This window comes from Paramormyrops kingsleyae, chromosome 10 (genome assembly GCF_048594095.1).
Source record: "Paramormyrops kingsleyae isolate MSU_618 chromosome 10, PKINGS_0.4, whole genome shotgun sequence".
Classification (NCBI taxonomy): domain Eukaryota; kingdom Metazoa; phylum Chordata; class Actinopteri; order Osteoglossiformes; family Mormyridae; genus Paramormyrops; species Paramormyrops kingsleyae.
Genome location: NC_132806.1, coordinates 23,379,743 through 23,393,662, shown reverse-complemented (window position 1 = coordinate 23,393,662; position 13,920 = coordinate 23,379,743). Strand labels below are relative to the sequence as shown.

At 39.1% G+C, this 13,920-nt stretch overlaps 1 protein-coding gene across 1 annotated transcript in view; it reads right to left on the bottom strand.

Annotated features, from left to right (window-relative positions):
- The window catches only part of LOC111859870 (ephrin-B1), a 70,283-nt gene extending 57,212 nt beyond the window's left edge, over window positions 1–13,071 (bottom strand). Inside the window, exons 1-3 of the mRNA XM_072717549.1 lie at window positions 13,057–13,071; window positions 9,905–10,000; window positions 9,581–9,704 (exon numbers count right to left, since the gene is read on the bottom strand). Of these exons, the coding sequence (XP_072573650.1) occupies window positions 9,581–9,699 (119 nt within the window). The 5' untranslated portion in view covers window positions 9,700–9,704; window positions 9,905–10,000; window positions 13,057–13,071. The remainder of the gene's footprint in view (window positions 1–9,580; window positions 9,705–9,904; window positions 10,001–13,056) is intronic.
- Window positions 13,072–13,920: the final 849 nt, after the last annotated feature.

Genomic DNA, 13,920 nt, shown 5'->3' with positions numbered 1-13,920 from the left:
AAAAGGAAATCTAGCTATACATTCAATAATGACAGAACATATCAATTAGATTTATATGATACGCGGGGAAAGTTTAAAGACTTTGAGAGTCAGTTGAGTAAAGCACAGATTTCTCGGAGCAGGGTGAAAAAAGGGGGGGGGGGGGGCTTCTGTGAGGTGAGGTTTTCTTGGGCTGGTGCGCAACTTGATTTTCAGACTTGTCAAAGAGTGAAAGAGAACGCATGGATCAGTCGCGGCTTCCCGGAGAGCTGCCATTGAGCGGCCCGTCACAGCTGCCACGTCGCGCGGCGGTTTGAGCCCCGCCGATCCTCAGGCGCTGAGCCGCGCCGTTAACAGCGTGACTTTTAATCCGGCCCTTTCTTCGCCCGCCGCGACGGGGCTGGGGGAACCTTTAATGTCGGGCATTAGCATAGCGACGGCTAGAGGGTGCCTTCGAGGGCCCGGCAGAAATGGGTTAGCGGGGGCAAGCGAGGAAAGCCGCTGGGAGGCGCATGGGGGGGAGGGGAGGGGTTAGGCTGTCTGGGGGGGCTACTGCAGTGCCCTCCCCCAGCGCAAGTGGGCGAAATTTGCAAACAAAAGAATGACGGAGACTCCTGCAATAAATCAAACTCTTGACTCCTACCTGACACATATACTTAAATGAGGAACAAAATTATCCAAACAGACTGACGGTGGTGGGGGGTTGGGGTGGGGGGGTTGGGTGAGGGGGGTAGTTTGCCTTGCTGCTTCAGCTCATCAAAATCCCAACGACCGTGTGTTGCTATTTCTAAGCGCCCCTAATGGTTTCCATTTCTCCCGTATTTATGCGCTGGATGGATTAGAGCTGTTTCATAATTAATAATGAGAATTGTAAGTGAGAGTCCATCTGGTGCAGTGACATACTTACTGAGGAGTCAGCCCAGCAGGAAGGGTATCATCTATTCAATTAGATCTATGCTGAAAAGTGAGTTCTAATTGGTTTTGGAATGGCTGTCAGATCCTTCCGTTCCACAACCCGTTTCATAAGCCAGAGCACAGAGGAACAATCGCACGACATTTGAGTCCTCTGTTTGCTTTTTCTCTTTTTTTATCCTTACATTAAACTTCCTTTTTTCCCTGCTCCATTGGCTTGTGAGTTACAAAGGTAAGCGCGACGAACCTTGGGACCCGATTCCGGAACCGAATCCTCGACGTGCCCCTTATCCATTCCGCGTTGCGCCTCCTTCCAGCTCGCTGTCGTGGATCCCATGACCGAACGGACCACAAACAAGAGGGAGGCGAAGGGAAAAAAAAACATGGGAAAGTCCAGCCGTGTTTTATTTCAAGCATTCAGCATTTTAGCCCCAAATGCTACAATAGAGCTGCTTTTCCTTCTTACTTGTAATAGCAAAGGCATCCTTCGTTGAAAATTATAACAGCGCTGGCCGTGGCCAAGTAAACCAAGTCACGAAGCACAGCTGACATGCTAATAAAATGACACAGGAGTGAACCCCTCCTTGACAGAGCACAGACTGTTTTTTGAACAAAACACGCTGGGGGAGAAGGCGTGATGTAATGTCGAAACATACTTCAGAATCATGCACAGGCATTGCACAACCTTCTCCCCTATACAGCCAAGCCGATGGCGGTCACCGCCGTTTGTTCGACCTTTCCCTTTGAAATCTAACATCTGTTGTTCTTTGCATGCGTTGGACCTAACAGGCCACGTTTGGTCCGGCTAAAAACCTGGGGTCTGCATTTCCCTAATTCCTCATAAGACCAAATGAATGTCATTCGAAGCAACTTAACAACAAACACAGACCATGTTAATCAAAAAAAAAAACATCATGACGAAAGTTTATCTACTTCAATTAAAAAAGATCACATTTTATGTAGCAGTAAAAAGAATGTCTTACACTAACAGGAAAGCTCTAAATATTTTATAACTTGACCCTTAATTTTTGTGCCATTATTATTTTTTTTTAGTAGTAGATGGAAACAATTTCAGATGTTACGACCCTCAGTTATAACTTTTCAATACACAAAAACCAAAATTATTCTTAGTTACTATAATTTTACCATGAAAAACTACAAAAACTATTTTTCCATGCAAAAAAATATATAATTAGAAAAGACGCATGGGTAAACACTACTAAAAAGGATTGATTTATGCCTGAAAGAATAATTCAATGAAACTATTCTGCTGCAGAATGAATTTCAGGCTAAAAACAATGAGTTTTATGGTGACTAGTAAAGGTCAACTTTCAATTTCCATACAGTAGGGAAACACCAAGTTTGGGTTTCAGTGCATGTTCTTGCATAAATAGAAACTCATGAATTTTACAATTACATGAGATGAGAGTTCATTTTTTGTATTATTACCAATTTATTTATCAAGAAAATAACTGAATATAAATGAACATAAACATTTTTCCCCTTCTTTTTTCTTAAATGATTAAATACTGGATTCAGAGTATTTCTCATGACTAGAATGAGCCTTTATCACAACATCTAAATATTCAAATAGCCATACTGACACACAACTGGCTCAGTATGTTTGATTTTTTTCTTTCTCTCATGTTGAAAACATGAGGCAGTGGCCTGTCTGATGCATGACTAATGAACTGGGATAGGTATGTGTGTCCATAACGTTTTATATCAAACAAATACAAAAAAAGTGCAGTTTAAGCTGATTAGCCGTTTTTCTCCATATAATTGTTTCAATCTGCTGAATTTATTCACGTAGAAGAACAATTCTACCTGTCAGTGAGCTCCAATAACCTACGCCCTGAACACAAAAATATGAATCATATAAACATCACGTTTAACAAGAAACAATGACCAAAAACTCTCCAAGAAGCTTGCAGAAACGCACCATGTTCCCCACTGTGTTTCCTCCAGAAATGTGGGATTGGGTATGTTTGCGTTTCATTATGCTGTATTTTCCTTGGCCTAGAACGGCCGAGTTTGCCTGGCTAATATAGGACGTTTCCCACTAGTAGCTTGTGAAAATCCAAAAAAGAACCCACACATATTTTGCACAGCAATTTTGTCAATTCCACTTAACGGTATAAAGGCTTTTTGTTTCATAGCAGTCTCTAAACCCCACCCACTGAACACTAATCGTGACTTACAGCACATTACCGTTACTCAAAAGTATCTCGATTACAAAAAAATTAAACTGTACTCACATCTTAAGTAAACCATCACAAACAAAAGCGTAATTGTTTGGTATAATTCATTGCAATATATAATTTTTAATAGCTTTGTGCAGCAATTCAAGTGTAACGAAGTTTATTCCCTAATGTGTTCCAACCTTTTTGTTTATTATAGAAACGCATTTATTACAGTAATGCATCAGACCTCTAAGGCCACTTATACTTAAAGACACGCTTTGTCAAAAAAAGTACATTACCTCTAAATAAGTCTAATTCTAAATAAAGTATATGTTTAAGGCAAGTATTTACATATTCTTGATGTACCATCTTAACTTTAAATTTAACAATTACCTACTGTTCATAATTACCAGTGCTGTCAATATATACAATATTATAATATGGTCTGCAAAAACCTTTATTCAGTGACTAATGCTACCAGTGCTTTCAGATTTTATATACATTTTCAAACATTTGTCATGCCCTATATTCCCAGTTATTGCTTTTTTTTTTTTTTTTAGCTTTTTAGCTCCCAAAACTTCAGAAAGCATGCACTACTTTAAAAAAAAGTTAGTCATAATCCTCTTATTAGGACAAATTATCTAAGTACAGCTATAAATGTCGTCTCTAAAGCGTTCTGCCATCCGTCTTATTACCTTAACAAGGCATATGAGAAAAGAATTCATTTGCACCATAGGTCCAATGAAAATATAAATGCGTATTCATGGTGATGCTAACTTGTGACCAGCTAAATGTGAGGTGCAGCTGAAGCGATCAGTGACGTAGCAGCACCTATTTTTCTGTTATGAATTCTTCATCCTCGGAAATCGCCACTGTTTTCTTTCCACGATGCCCAGCTTTGTCTCATGAGTTTCAGCGGCCAAAATTGAGTGATGAGTGGACATGCCCTCCCAGCGCTAAACGGGCTAAACGATTTCGTTATTACCAACGTTAAGATTCTTCGGTCACCCCCTACACAGTACGCTATCCTCTACTTTAGACAGAGCATAAACACAATTATTAATTATTAACCATAATCGGTACTCTAATTACCAAATGATTCTGGCATCACAACACCTATGATATACTGCACATTGCACAAACATATTATGACAATAATAATAATAATCTTTGCAGTCCAACTACAGGGTCAAGTATTTTGAAAATCTTTGAGTGCATTTCCCTCCCTTGCACATTTTATAAGGTACAGGCCAATACGTGCAACATACAAGCAGAGCGAAACGATTAGCACTGACACTTCAATTCGCAATAAAATCTCTGACGCCTGCTTCCCTCTCTTTTTTCCAGACATAAGTGAAGCATTTGCAGCGTTTGCTAATGATGCATCGAAGGTAATTACTCATTTCAATAAGACTCTTGATGGGACACGCTTACGTCCAACAAGTACGTCGGCAGAATTTGCCTGCACGGTAAGTTAAGGGAAAAATCCTACGTGAAACGAACAATCCTGTGGTTGTTTCCTGGCTAACAGATCACTATACTTAAGTGTTAGTTCCCACAATTCCCTGAGAGTATTTTGCATAATCTAGTCTAACCTCCACTCTTCCACAGAGTCAAGAATTCACAAAAAAACAAAGATTTTATTTATTATTATATAAGAATGTTGATTTTACAAGTTCAATACAGAAAAGACAACTAGTAACACATGCAGTGGGTGTTGATACTAAGATTATAAAAACACTGTTTTTTGCAAAGCCCATAAAAGTTACTCTCCATAGAGTTCTAATATATATCCCAAAATGGGCCTAGGCAAGTGAGATTTTTAGGAGGGGAAAAAACAGGGTCAATTCCTCCCTCCGGTAATAGGGAAAATATCAGCATTATCATTTTTGGATGGAATTCCCTTTTAAGTGTTGACCTGAGGGATTCACGAGGACAGTCAGAGCCCTGCTTCAACTTGAATTGCCTCTGCAAATAATCTGCTGTCTGAGATAACAACAGGATTATTTGTGCCTAACCCTGCCCAAAAGGTCAAAGAAGGCTGCCTGTAATAACAACAACGTGTTCGATATCTTTGATATCATAAATGAACAGTGACACCTCTAATTTCAAAACACATTACTAGCTTCGTTTTTGTCGATATCCAAAATTAGGTCATCCATTGTTAATGACAGTCAATTTTCTGTTCTCCCTTTGGTTTAGATTCCAGAACTGTAATGTTTTTCTTGCCTGTTTTGCTTTCTGCAAGTGGAAGAAACACAATGCCATTCAGTCGGAACATCATGAAGAATGAAGACTAGATTCTTTTTCTACATGATAGGAATTTTTTCTAAAAATGCAAATAATATAAAATAAATAATGCAAGTATATTCCATTGCGATTTATATGTTAAGAGCTCAGGGGATGTATTTTGAAGTTTCTTTTGACTTCAGTCAACAGAACTGGGTTTCAAGTTGATCTCAATTCAGTTCAAAACTTCAAAATCACATTGTCTTCCTTTTCCTAGTCATTTCAGGTTCTCTTGAGAAAATGAGTTTCAGTAAGGGATATCAATCTGTTTTCATATTATGAACCATTTCCGCTTTCTATTCCTAGGATCCTTAAGTATAGACTTCAACACAGTGCTTTCACATACATGTAACTGCATCTGAAAAGTAGTCATAATATATGCAGTTACTATAAAATACTTTAACGTATAAGTGTTATACATAAAGATGTAAAACACTGAATATTTAGAAAATATAACTGTTTTAAAACAGAAAACAAATAATAGGAAACTTTTTCAAAGCATTACTCAAAAACCCGTTATGTCAATACATACAGTGTACATAACTGAAGACCATACAGAGAGTATAGCAGGTAGTGTTAAACTCCTAACTTATTCCTATACTGGACACTTGGTTTCTGGAGAACTTACATTTAAAATAAACTAAATGAATGCGTTGAACACATCTTGCCATACTTTTTTTGTATATACTTCCAGTATGAAGTCCTACAAACGCATTCAATTTCATTTGTCTGAACGTTTTAACAACTGGAAAAATATTTTACATGTAGGCAACTGATTGATTGAGATTATGTATATATATATATATATATATGAACTGATGAGCAAATTACAGAGTGTGTTTTGCCTAAAAGAGAACTCTTACATGTGCACACGCAAGCTGAAACTCTGACCGAGGATTCAAAAGTAAAAAAAAATCCCTGAAAACTTTGCATAAAATACCATGACTGTCTTCTAAACTTCTTCGGCAAGTAAATTTGTTTGTTTACAAAGTGCAAAGGTATTATTATGAGTGTCGTGCTGGAACGGCATACATGCTTGCTATCATCCTAGACTATCAACTTCAGTCAAAATGATTATAATCGATAGGACTTTTACCCAAAATGGCACACCAAATACTGTACATCAATCTATATCACAATATCCTTTACATTTCATCGCGTCAAAGGAAACTTTTTTAATGCTTACAGTGGTTTGCCATGTGTTCGGCGTAATACTTGCTGTGATATATGTGTTTATATGTAACTTGCATTCATTACGTTCCATGAGGAAAAACTGTAATATATTAACAGTTCAGAATTATCAGTGCTTAAAAGCACAAAGGTGAAAGAATCCATAAAAATGATTATAGCTAACATTACAAACAATCAGTAAAATGTTTTAATATAAACTTCAAACAATATGAACAAAAATGCAGAAGAAAAATCAAATTAATGTAAATTTTTATGCTATATATATATATATATATATATATATACACATACATCTGTATTATATTGATAATATTTTCAATCACTCTAAAGAACTGCAAACTTTTAACTAAAATTTCGTTGTGAACGTTGTAATACCTAAGTAACTAAGTGTGGTATCTAATGTAGCATTCCTAAGTGTTTATTTGCCGATAACCCTTTCCATAGGTAATAAAATGAGCATTTTCACATTTGGATCACAGCTGGTAGCAGGCAGTAATATACTATACTCTGTCTTTCACGATCAAACAGTGATGCTTTTTCATAGCACCAGTGATTCAAGGGAATGAACAAAATAATCAGAACGTCCAATGGGGCCCCTCTTTTTTAAATGAAAAATAAAATCAATAATAATACAGGGATTTTCTTTTTAAGAAGATGACCACAGGGAGTGAAAGACGCACGGGGAAATGTTCAGTCAGCATTGAGATGTGAGATCTTACAAACTGATTACTCGTATAGCATAAATCATTACGCTCTGTGTACTTTGCCGTGTAGTTTTCCACGCAACAGAAACGGTAACAGAAATGTCTCTGGTGACGTCAAAGGGTGATTTTTTTATATAGATAAATACAATGTTGCTTCTCTTCTCTAACTGCATGTTGTACAGTTTCCACCAGACATGCTAAATTGGTGAACAGAAGTGATGGAGCATGGTTTTCTGAGTGGGATTCCCCTTTAAGGCAAACAGCCCTACTACGGATTCAGCACAGCAGATAAGCAGAACAAAGCAACGCCAGCTGGTGGGATAAACAAGCAAACGCGAGTTTACGTGACAAAACAACCACCAACTGCTGCAAAGGGGAAGAGCACTGGCTTTTACACCTGCCCTCAGCAATTCACCATCCATCCTCCTCAGATCTGAATAAGCAAAAAAAAAAAAAAAAAAACCTGATGTCTCAATAAGGCCTGTCAGTAGACCTTGTCAAAAACCATGACACTCTGAGGAGTGATACTGTATATACCTACCTGACTAAGTGATTTCTTAATTCTGAAAAAGATTCTTCCATTTGATATATTATATTATAATCTAAGAAAATCATTAGTACTATTTCAAATACAAAGGCCATTAATTAATCACTATGTTCAAGCTACAACTAAAACGTGCAATATTGAATGATACTGAGGCTTTTTGACATAGGCCTATCCGTATAAACAAAATCAAGGGAAATTTCCAGTTAATTAAGCTGACATACTTGTAGGCCTATGGTTCTATGATTTCAGTTTTTTAATTGTGTATAACCAATTAAAAATAAGTAAACATAGACCAGTCTGCTAAAGTGTGTTCTTTTAAATGTACTTTTATATTCTTTTGGTTTTGCTTCCACTCATTAAATTAAAGAATTAATATTTAAATATACAGCGGGAGCTTTAATATAGTTTGCCTGTGATAAATTATGCATGTACCTTTGTAAATTTCTCTTATGACAAAAACTAAGTACAAAAGGAACTTTGCAAGTGCAAATAGCTGTGGAAACGCTCCGTTTTCACGATGGTGCTAAAAAAGAACAAAGTATTATGCAAAGACAGTACTTGTCTGTCAACAAAATGTATTCAGTTGTGCAGCAGAAGTCCGGGGTTTAGCAGGCGTTTACATGTCTATTCAAACAACGCCACTGAGGACGCTAAAGCAACAGGAATATACATGCATTCCTAAAAGAAGTAACTAAAAACGACTTTGGCATATTTATACAAGGCGAATGGGATAAGGCTGTTGTAGGATAATGCACCTTAAGTGGAGACCTTCAAAAAAAGGTGAAAAATGTATTTTTGGATGAAAAATTAAAAATAGTCCCGATGGGGGGCAAATCAATAACTAGGGAGATTACGACTTAATAATTCATTAACGGGTGATTGAAATTTCCTAAAATTTAGTTTTTTTTTCTTTCTTTTTTTTAAAGTAAAGTAAACCTGCACTCACCGATCACCATCATGGTATAGCACTTCATCTGGTTACGAAAAGATAATCAATCTACCATATCAGTTTCATTTCCAGTAATAAACGTGGCCTGTAATCTTTTCTACCTGCCGTGCAGAATGGCGCTGCTTAGAAGCAATTCATTCATCCCATACGTGTGTGTGTAATACGAATTACACTGTCCCATGGAGAACTTACACTAAATCTATGAAAAATCATGACAACTGCTCCCGTTAAAGGAAGTGCATTGGAAGGTTACCTGTAATTATCCAGCGTTTTTAGAAAACCCAGCAACACTGCAAAAAAACAATTCAAACGTCTATTCTGTGTTTGCTAAATGAACCTGCTATTATTACTTACTGCCACGAATAATAATAATAATAATTTATCATTATTATTATTATTATAAATAATGCTCGTATTTTAATATTTTACTTTAGTTAGGCAGTTGACTTCATTGTTGAAATAATACCGAGTGACGCAAAATCTCCTTCCATTTCGCTTAGTATCATTCTTTCTGGGACTCAAACATTTGCCGATGCACAGCGCTCCATTTCTTTATAAATTACGCGATTTCCACGCACAACGAATAAAAACGCTTTTAACGCACCTTGCAGTACAACTGATAATTTAACTACCACATGGCCATAACGCATGATAACCTAGTTTATACTAAGTGTGAGTTTTTTTTGTGCCAAAACGTTTGATATTTCGACCTTTCAACCTTCATTTTAACAGAAGATTTCCTAAAACGTCCAAAGAGGAAATAGAGAACAGCAGAACGCAACGTGCATTTTGATGTACACAAAAATCACTTCGGAAAGGTACTTACTTGAGATTTTGTGAGCTCCAAATAACCGATTCCAGGGATTTCGCTTGCGGTAATGTAGATCTGCACATAGCAATCAAAATCCAGAGGTAATACTTCCACCCACAGCTGACGCCAGCCATTCTTACTGAAGATTGAAGGATAAACGAAATCGAGTATTAAAACAAAAGCGATAAGCAACAGCGGTAAATCCTGTTGGAAAAGTCTGTCGGATTGGCAACGTTGCCAAATAGGTTACCGACAACCTTACGAATGCAAATCCGATCGTCTCGGATGCGTGTCCTTGGTTAAACTGCAAAACGAGTCATGGTGTTTTAAAAAGTGTACCTGTCAGACTGCGGCACGGCAAAATTCGTCTTCTTTTTATAATGTCCCGTTTCAGCAGGCCGGCTGCCTATGTCAACCGGTCTCCAAATATCAATCCTGTGAAATGCATAAAGTTTCATAAGTCGCCTGTTCTGCCGCAGCCACCGGGAGCCCGTTCGAAGTCAGCGCTCCCGACTCACTAGTCAAGTTGCGCTTTGGCGATTTCCAGCAATAATTGGTATCACATAACGCGTTTTCTCATAGCCGTTACCGGAAAATCTCTCTTCTCGGCCGGCACATTTAATATGTGCATCGGCGACCTGTTGATGTATTTCGTCAAGTCTGGTAAACACATATCATCCCTGGATAACGCTATCCCAAAAAAAATGTTCGTCTTAAGTCCCAAGTATGGTCCACGGGGTGATCTTTTATTCCTTTTGCCCACCCAGCATCAAAAAAATAAGAAGGAAAAGCAACGATCCAACGCTATCTTTCAGGATTCCCGTGTCGTGCAATTTCAGTGCTCTGATTGCTCTGAAATCGCCGTGCCCTGTGCATCACCAGAGCGCCAAGTCCGGACAAAACTACCGTATTCTGGAAAAAATACAAGGATCGAGCCGTGCGATGACAGCCGCGCTTCTGAGCAGAAGAACCTGCGATCCCCGTCCGACGTGCGAAGACGGTGGTTCCACACTATCCTATCGCGCACTTCCCCGGCGAGCGGTCGCCCTCATGTGCTGCGGATGCGGTCGGCGATGCACTCGCAGCGGCTTCCTATGCATCCCGGACGCCGACTTCTCCCCCCTCGCGTAAACTGCAAATGTAATCCGACGCCTGGGCGAGCGGAGGACCAGCCCCGCCGCTCTAACCAATCACCGGCGCTTTCGGGGATCCGCGTCCGCGATTACAGCTCCACCGTCCGACAATTAATCCGGAGGGTGCGCGCCCACCCCACGCCGCTCCAGTACCTTCGGACAGCTCTGTCCCAGTAAACGAGGAGAGGTAGCCCTCTGATCACGTGACTATAATAATAATAATTATTATTATTATTATTATTATTATTTGTTATTATTGTTTATTTATTTTAAAACTTTAAGAAGAATTTAAGCAACGCCCACTATGAAATGGAACGCTTTTGAATTCTTGATTGATTTTTGATTTTGTTGCCTTCTATTAAAAAAAAAAGTTCCACTGGACATTTTTAATAATAGTTAAGCAGTTTGGTTTAGTTTATGGTTTTGTGGGTTTTGTATCCTTTTTCAGAACGAATGCCATGTTAAATTGCCGATCTCAAACGAGGTCTCGAAACAAAATATTTTATTTATGTTTAGTAGGCAATGTCGTCCTCTATCGGTGACATTGGAACATGCTCGCACGTCAGTCAGCTGACAGCTAAATGTGTTGTTCTGGGTGATGTTTAAATGATGTAAAAATATGAATGTTTTCTATCTTAACACTGATTATCATTTCTGAATCTGGAATGGATGCGGCGGTAAGGTAAATTATTTCCTGCTGGCTCTGCCTCTGGGCTACAAGCTAAATGTATGAGCTGGATGCCGCGGTGGAAAGACCCCGCTGATTGCTCGTGCTATTAGCGTAGGTGGAGGGTGTTAAACCGAGCAAACCAGCTTAGATTAAAAGGGGACACTGAAAGAAGCGACAAAAACACCTCCTTAATGCAAATGATAATGTTCTGCATTCCCAGGAAAGGAGACGTTATCATCCTCCTCGATACTAGAGTAGGCGGGGATATTGCAAATGCAAATGTAATGAATATGGCTACCATTCTTATGGTAACTAACACCATGACGGGAAGCCTCGAGGACTTTGCACCACAAACACAGAGGGGACACCACAGTCTGCCTTACTCCGTCCTTGCTGGACTCTCTTACACGCACTGTTTGAAGACATAAGACATCTGTGTATATGGATGTGACATGATTTAACAGTTACTTCAAAAAGCCTTTTGCTTCTTCTTAAGTTTTATATAACCAGCATTTGCTACAGGGGACTAGGCTGTTAATGGTGAGTTACAGACGCATAAAACTCAGTCACATCACCCACAGAAACCTTCTTGCGGACATATGTGTTCGACATGTTTTCCAGCGTTACACAGATAGTCCTTCGGGCAGGCACGTGCAGAGGGGGGGGGGGGGGGCGTCGGGTGCTTGAGCACCCGCCCCTTTCCTCCAGGATGCCTCAAGTACCCTTTTCTTGGGTTTTTTTTTTTTTTTGTTGTTTTTGGTTTTTTTTTATGTGTATGTGCGTATGGAGCCCTGTCTTTGCCCCTCAACAATAAAATATAACTATTAATCTCAATTTTGCTAAATAAAAGGATCTGGCTTGCATCAGTCACATGACTGCCATTAACCAATGCTCGCCCTTGAGGGCAGAGCGCGCTCGTTACGAGCCGGGTAAGAGCTCGCAAAGTGCACGCGCATTTTCTGCAGGCTGGGTGGTGCGGAGCTGGAGGAGAAGCAGGCAAATTAATTGGAAGGTGCAGACTGCAACAAAACAGTAAATAGGGTGTACAGCGCACACTATAGTCTATAACAACAAATGAATTGAAATAAATGAGCGTGCTGTTTGTGCAAGAGCGCGACAAACATTACCTGTCCTTTTATGAACTGCACAAGTAGTGGTGGTCATTAACTGCTAGCTAACTGGGTAAGGGTGTTACAAGGGGGTCTGTAGCTCTGTCCACCGTTTTAGGGAACATGTTTTGTTTTAAAGTAAGTTACAGGACTTTTCCCTTCTTTTCTGGAGGGCTTTTATTTCACTAAAAACGATCTAATATGGATATCCACATAATTCCATATTAGATTCGTCATGAATGTGAGTTGTTGTTATTCAGCCTGTTCTATCTTTTTTTAACTTTGAGCACCCGCCCCTTTAAACGTCTCTGCACGGCCCTGCCTTCGGGCATATTGTTTTCAATTATTCAATAACGTTGCCCAAAAACAAAATGTCATCCTACAATAGAGGTATATCGATGTCCTCTTGTTAAAGGCTGTGTTTGTACCTGTTTGCTTTAAATAATTTCTTTCGGTTGACATAAAGCAAAGTGTTGCGTTCGTGAGGAATTACTGGGGGCAACAAGGGCTATTGCATTAAATTTAATTGTTACTACAGTGCAACATTAGTATAAAATGAGATTACTGATAACTTCTTACTTGCTCCAACTGATCAAGCGCTGAACATTTATACTCCTCAATATTTCGTCTTCTACCGGTTGCTGAAGCTTTGCTAATTGTACTTGACAGAGAATGACTACCAGTCACCTCCATGAGCAAACACTGGGTCGTCTTTAACGATTTCACGTGAAAGCACTGAGTTGCGGTCGAACGGTCCGATTTTTATTTGACACGGCAGCAGTTGACTACGCGGAAGGTTAACAGTGTGCGTGCCATATATCATCCGACAAGCCATTGAAATTGAAAAACAAATGTTTTCCCTGCTCACCGATGGTGTCGTCGAAGAGAGTTATGGGGCACAGACTTTTTCTGACGTTCTCGTCAAGACAAGAAAGATGGCTGGGACAAGCAGAAGCTGAAAAGCAGTACTATTTAAAAAATATAATTTAAGGATCAAAACAAGCACTGTCATGCTAAAAATGTATATTGCTTGTTCAAACTTTTTTTATAGCCTACAGAAGCTATATTAAGCTTTCCATCTATGGAAATTCCTAACATTTCTTGGGCTGTCACAGGCATGGTGCTAACCCAAGTACAAAAGAAATTAGGGGACGCATGTCCCCTTAACCAGGGAAGGTTTTTTCCCGTCGTTTTAGCATTATTTGGGCTTGCAAGCTTTAGCCATATGGCTGCTTACCCTTTGATGGCATGGTCACATTTCTGCTTATAATGATGTAACTATATATATATGCATATTTAATTTCTTCGGTTACAGTACCTTTGTTTAGGGCTAAAGAATTGGGAAACATGTGCTATTTCTTAAAACCGCAGTATGACACAGATCAAAGGCTAACTGAGCTGCTGTTATTCGTTAGAAAAGTTGCCCGGTTTCTTGAAACAAAA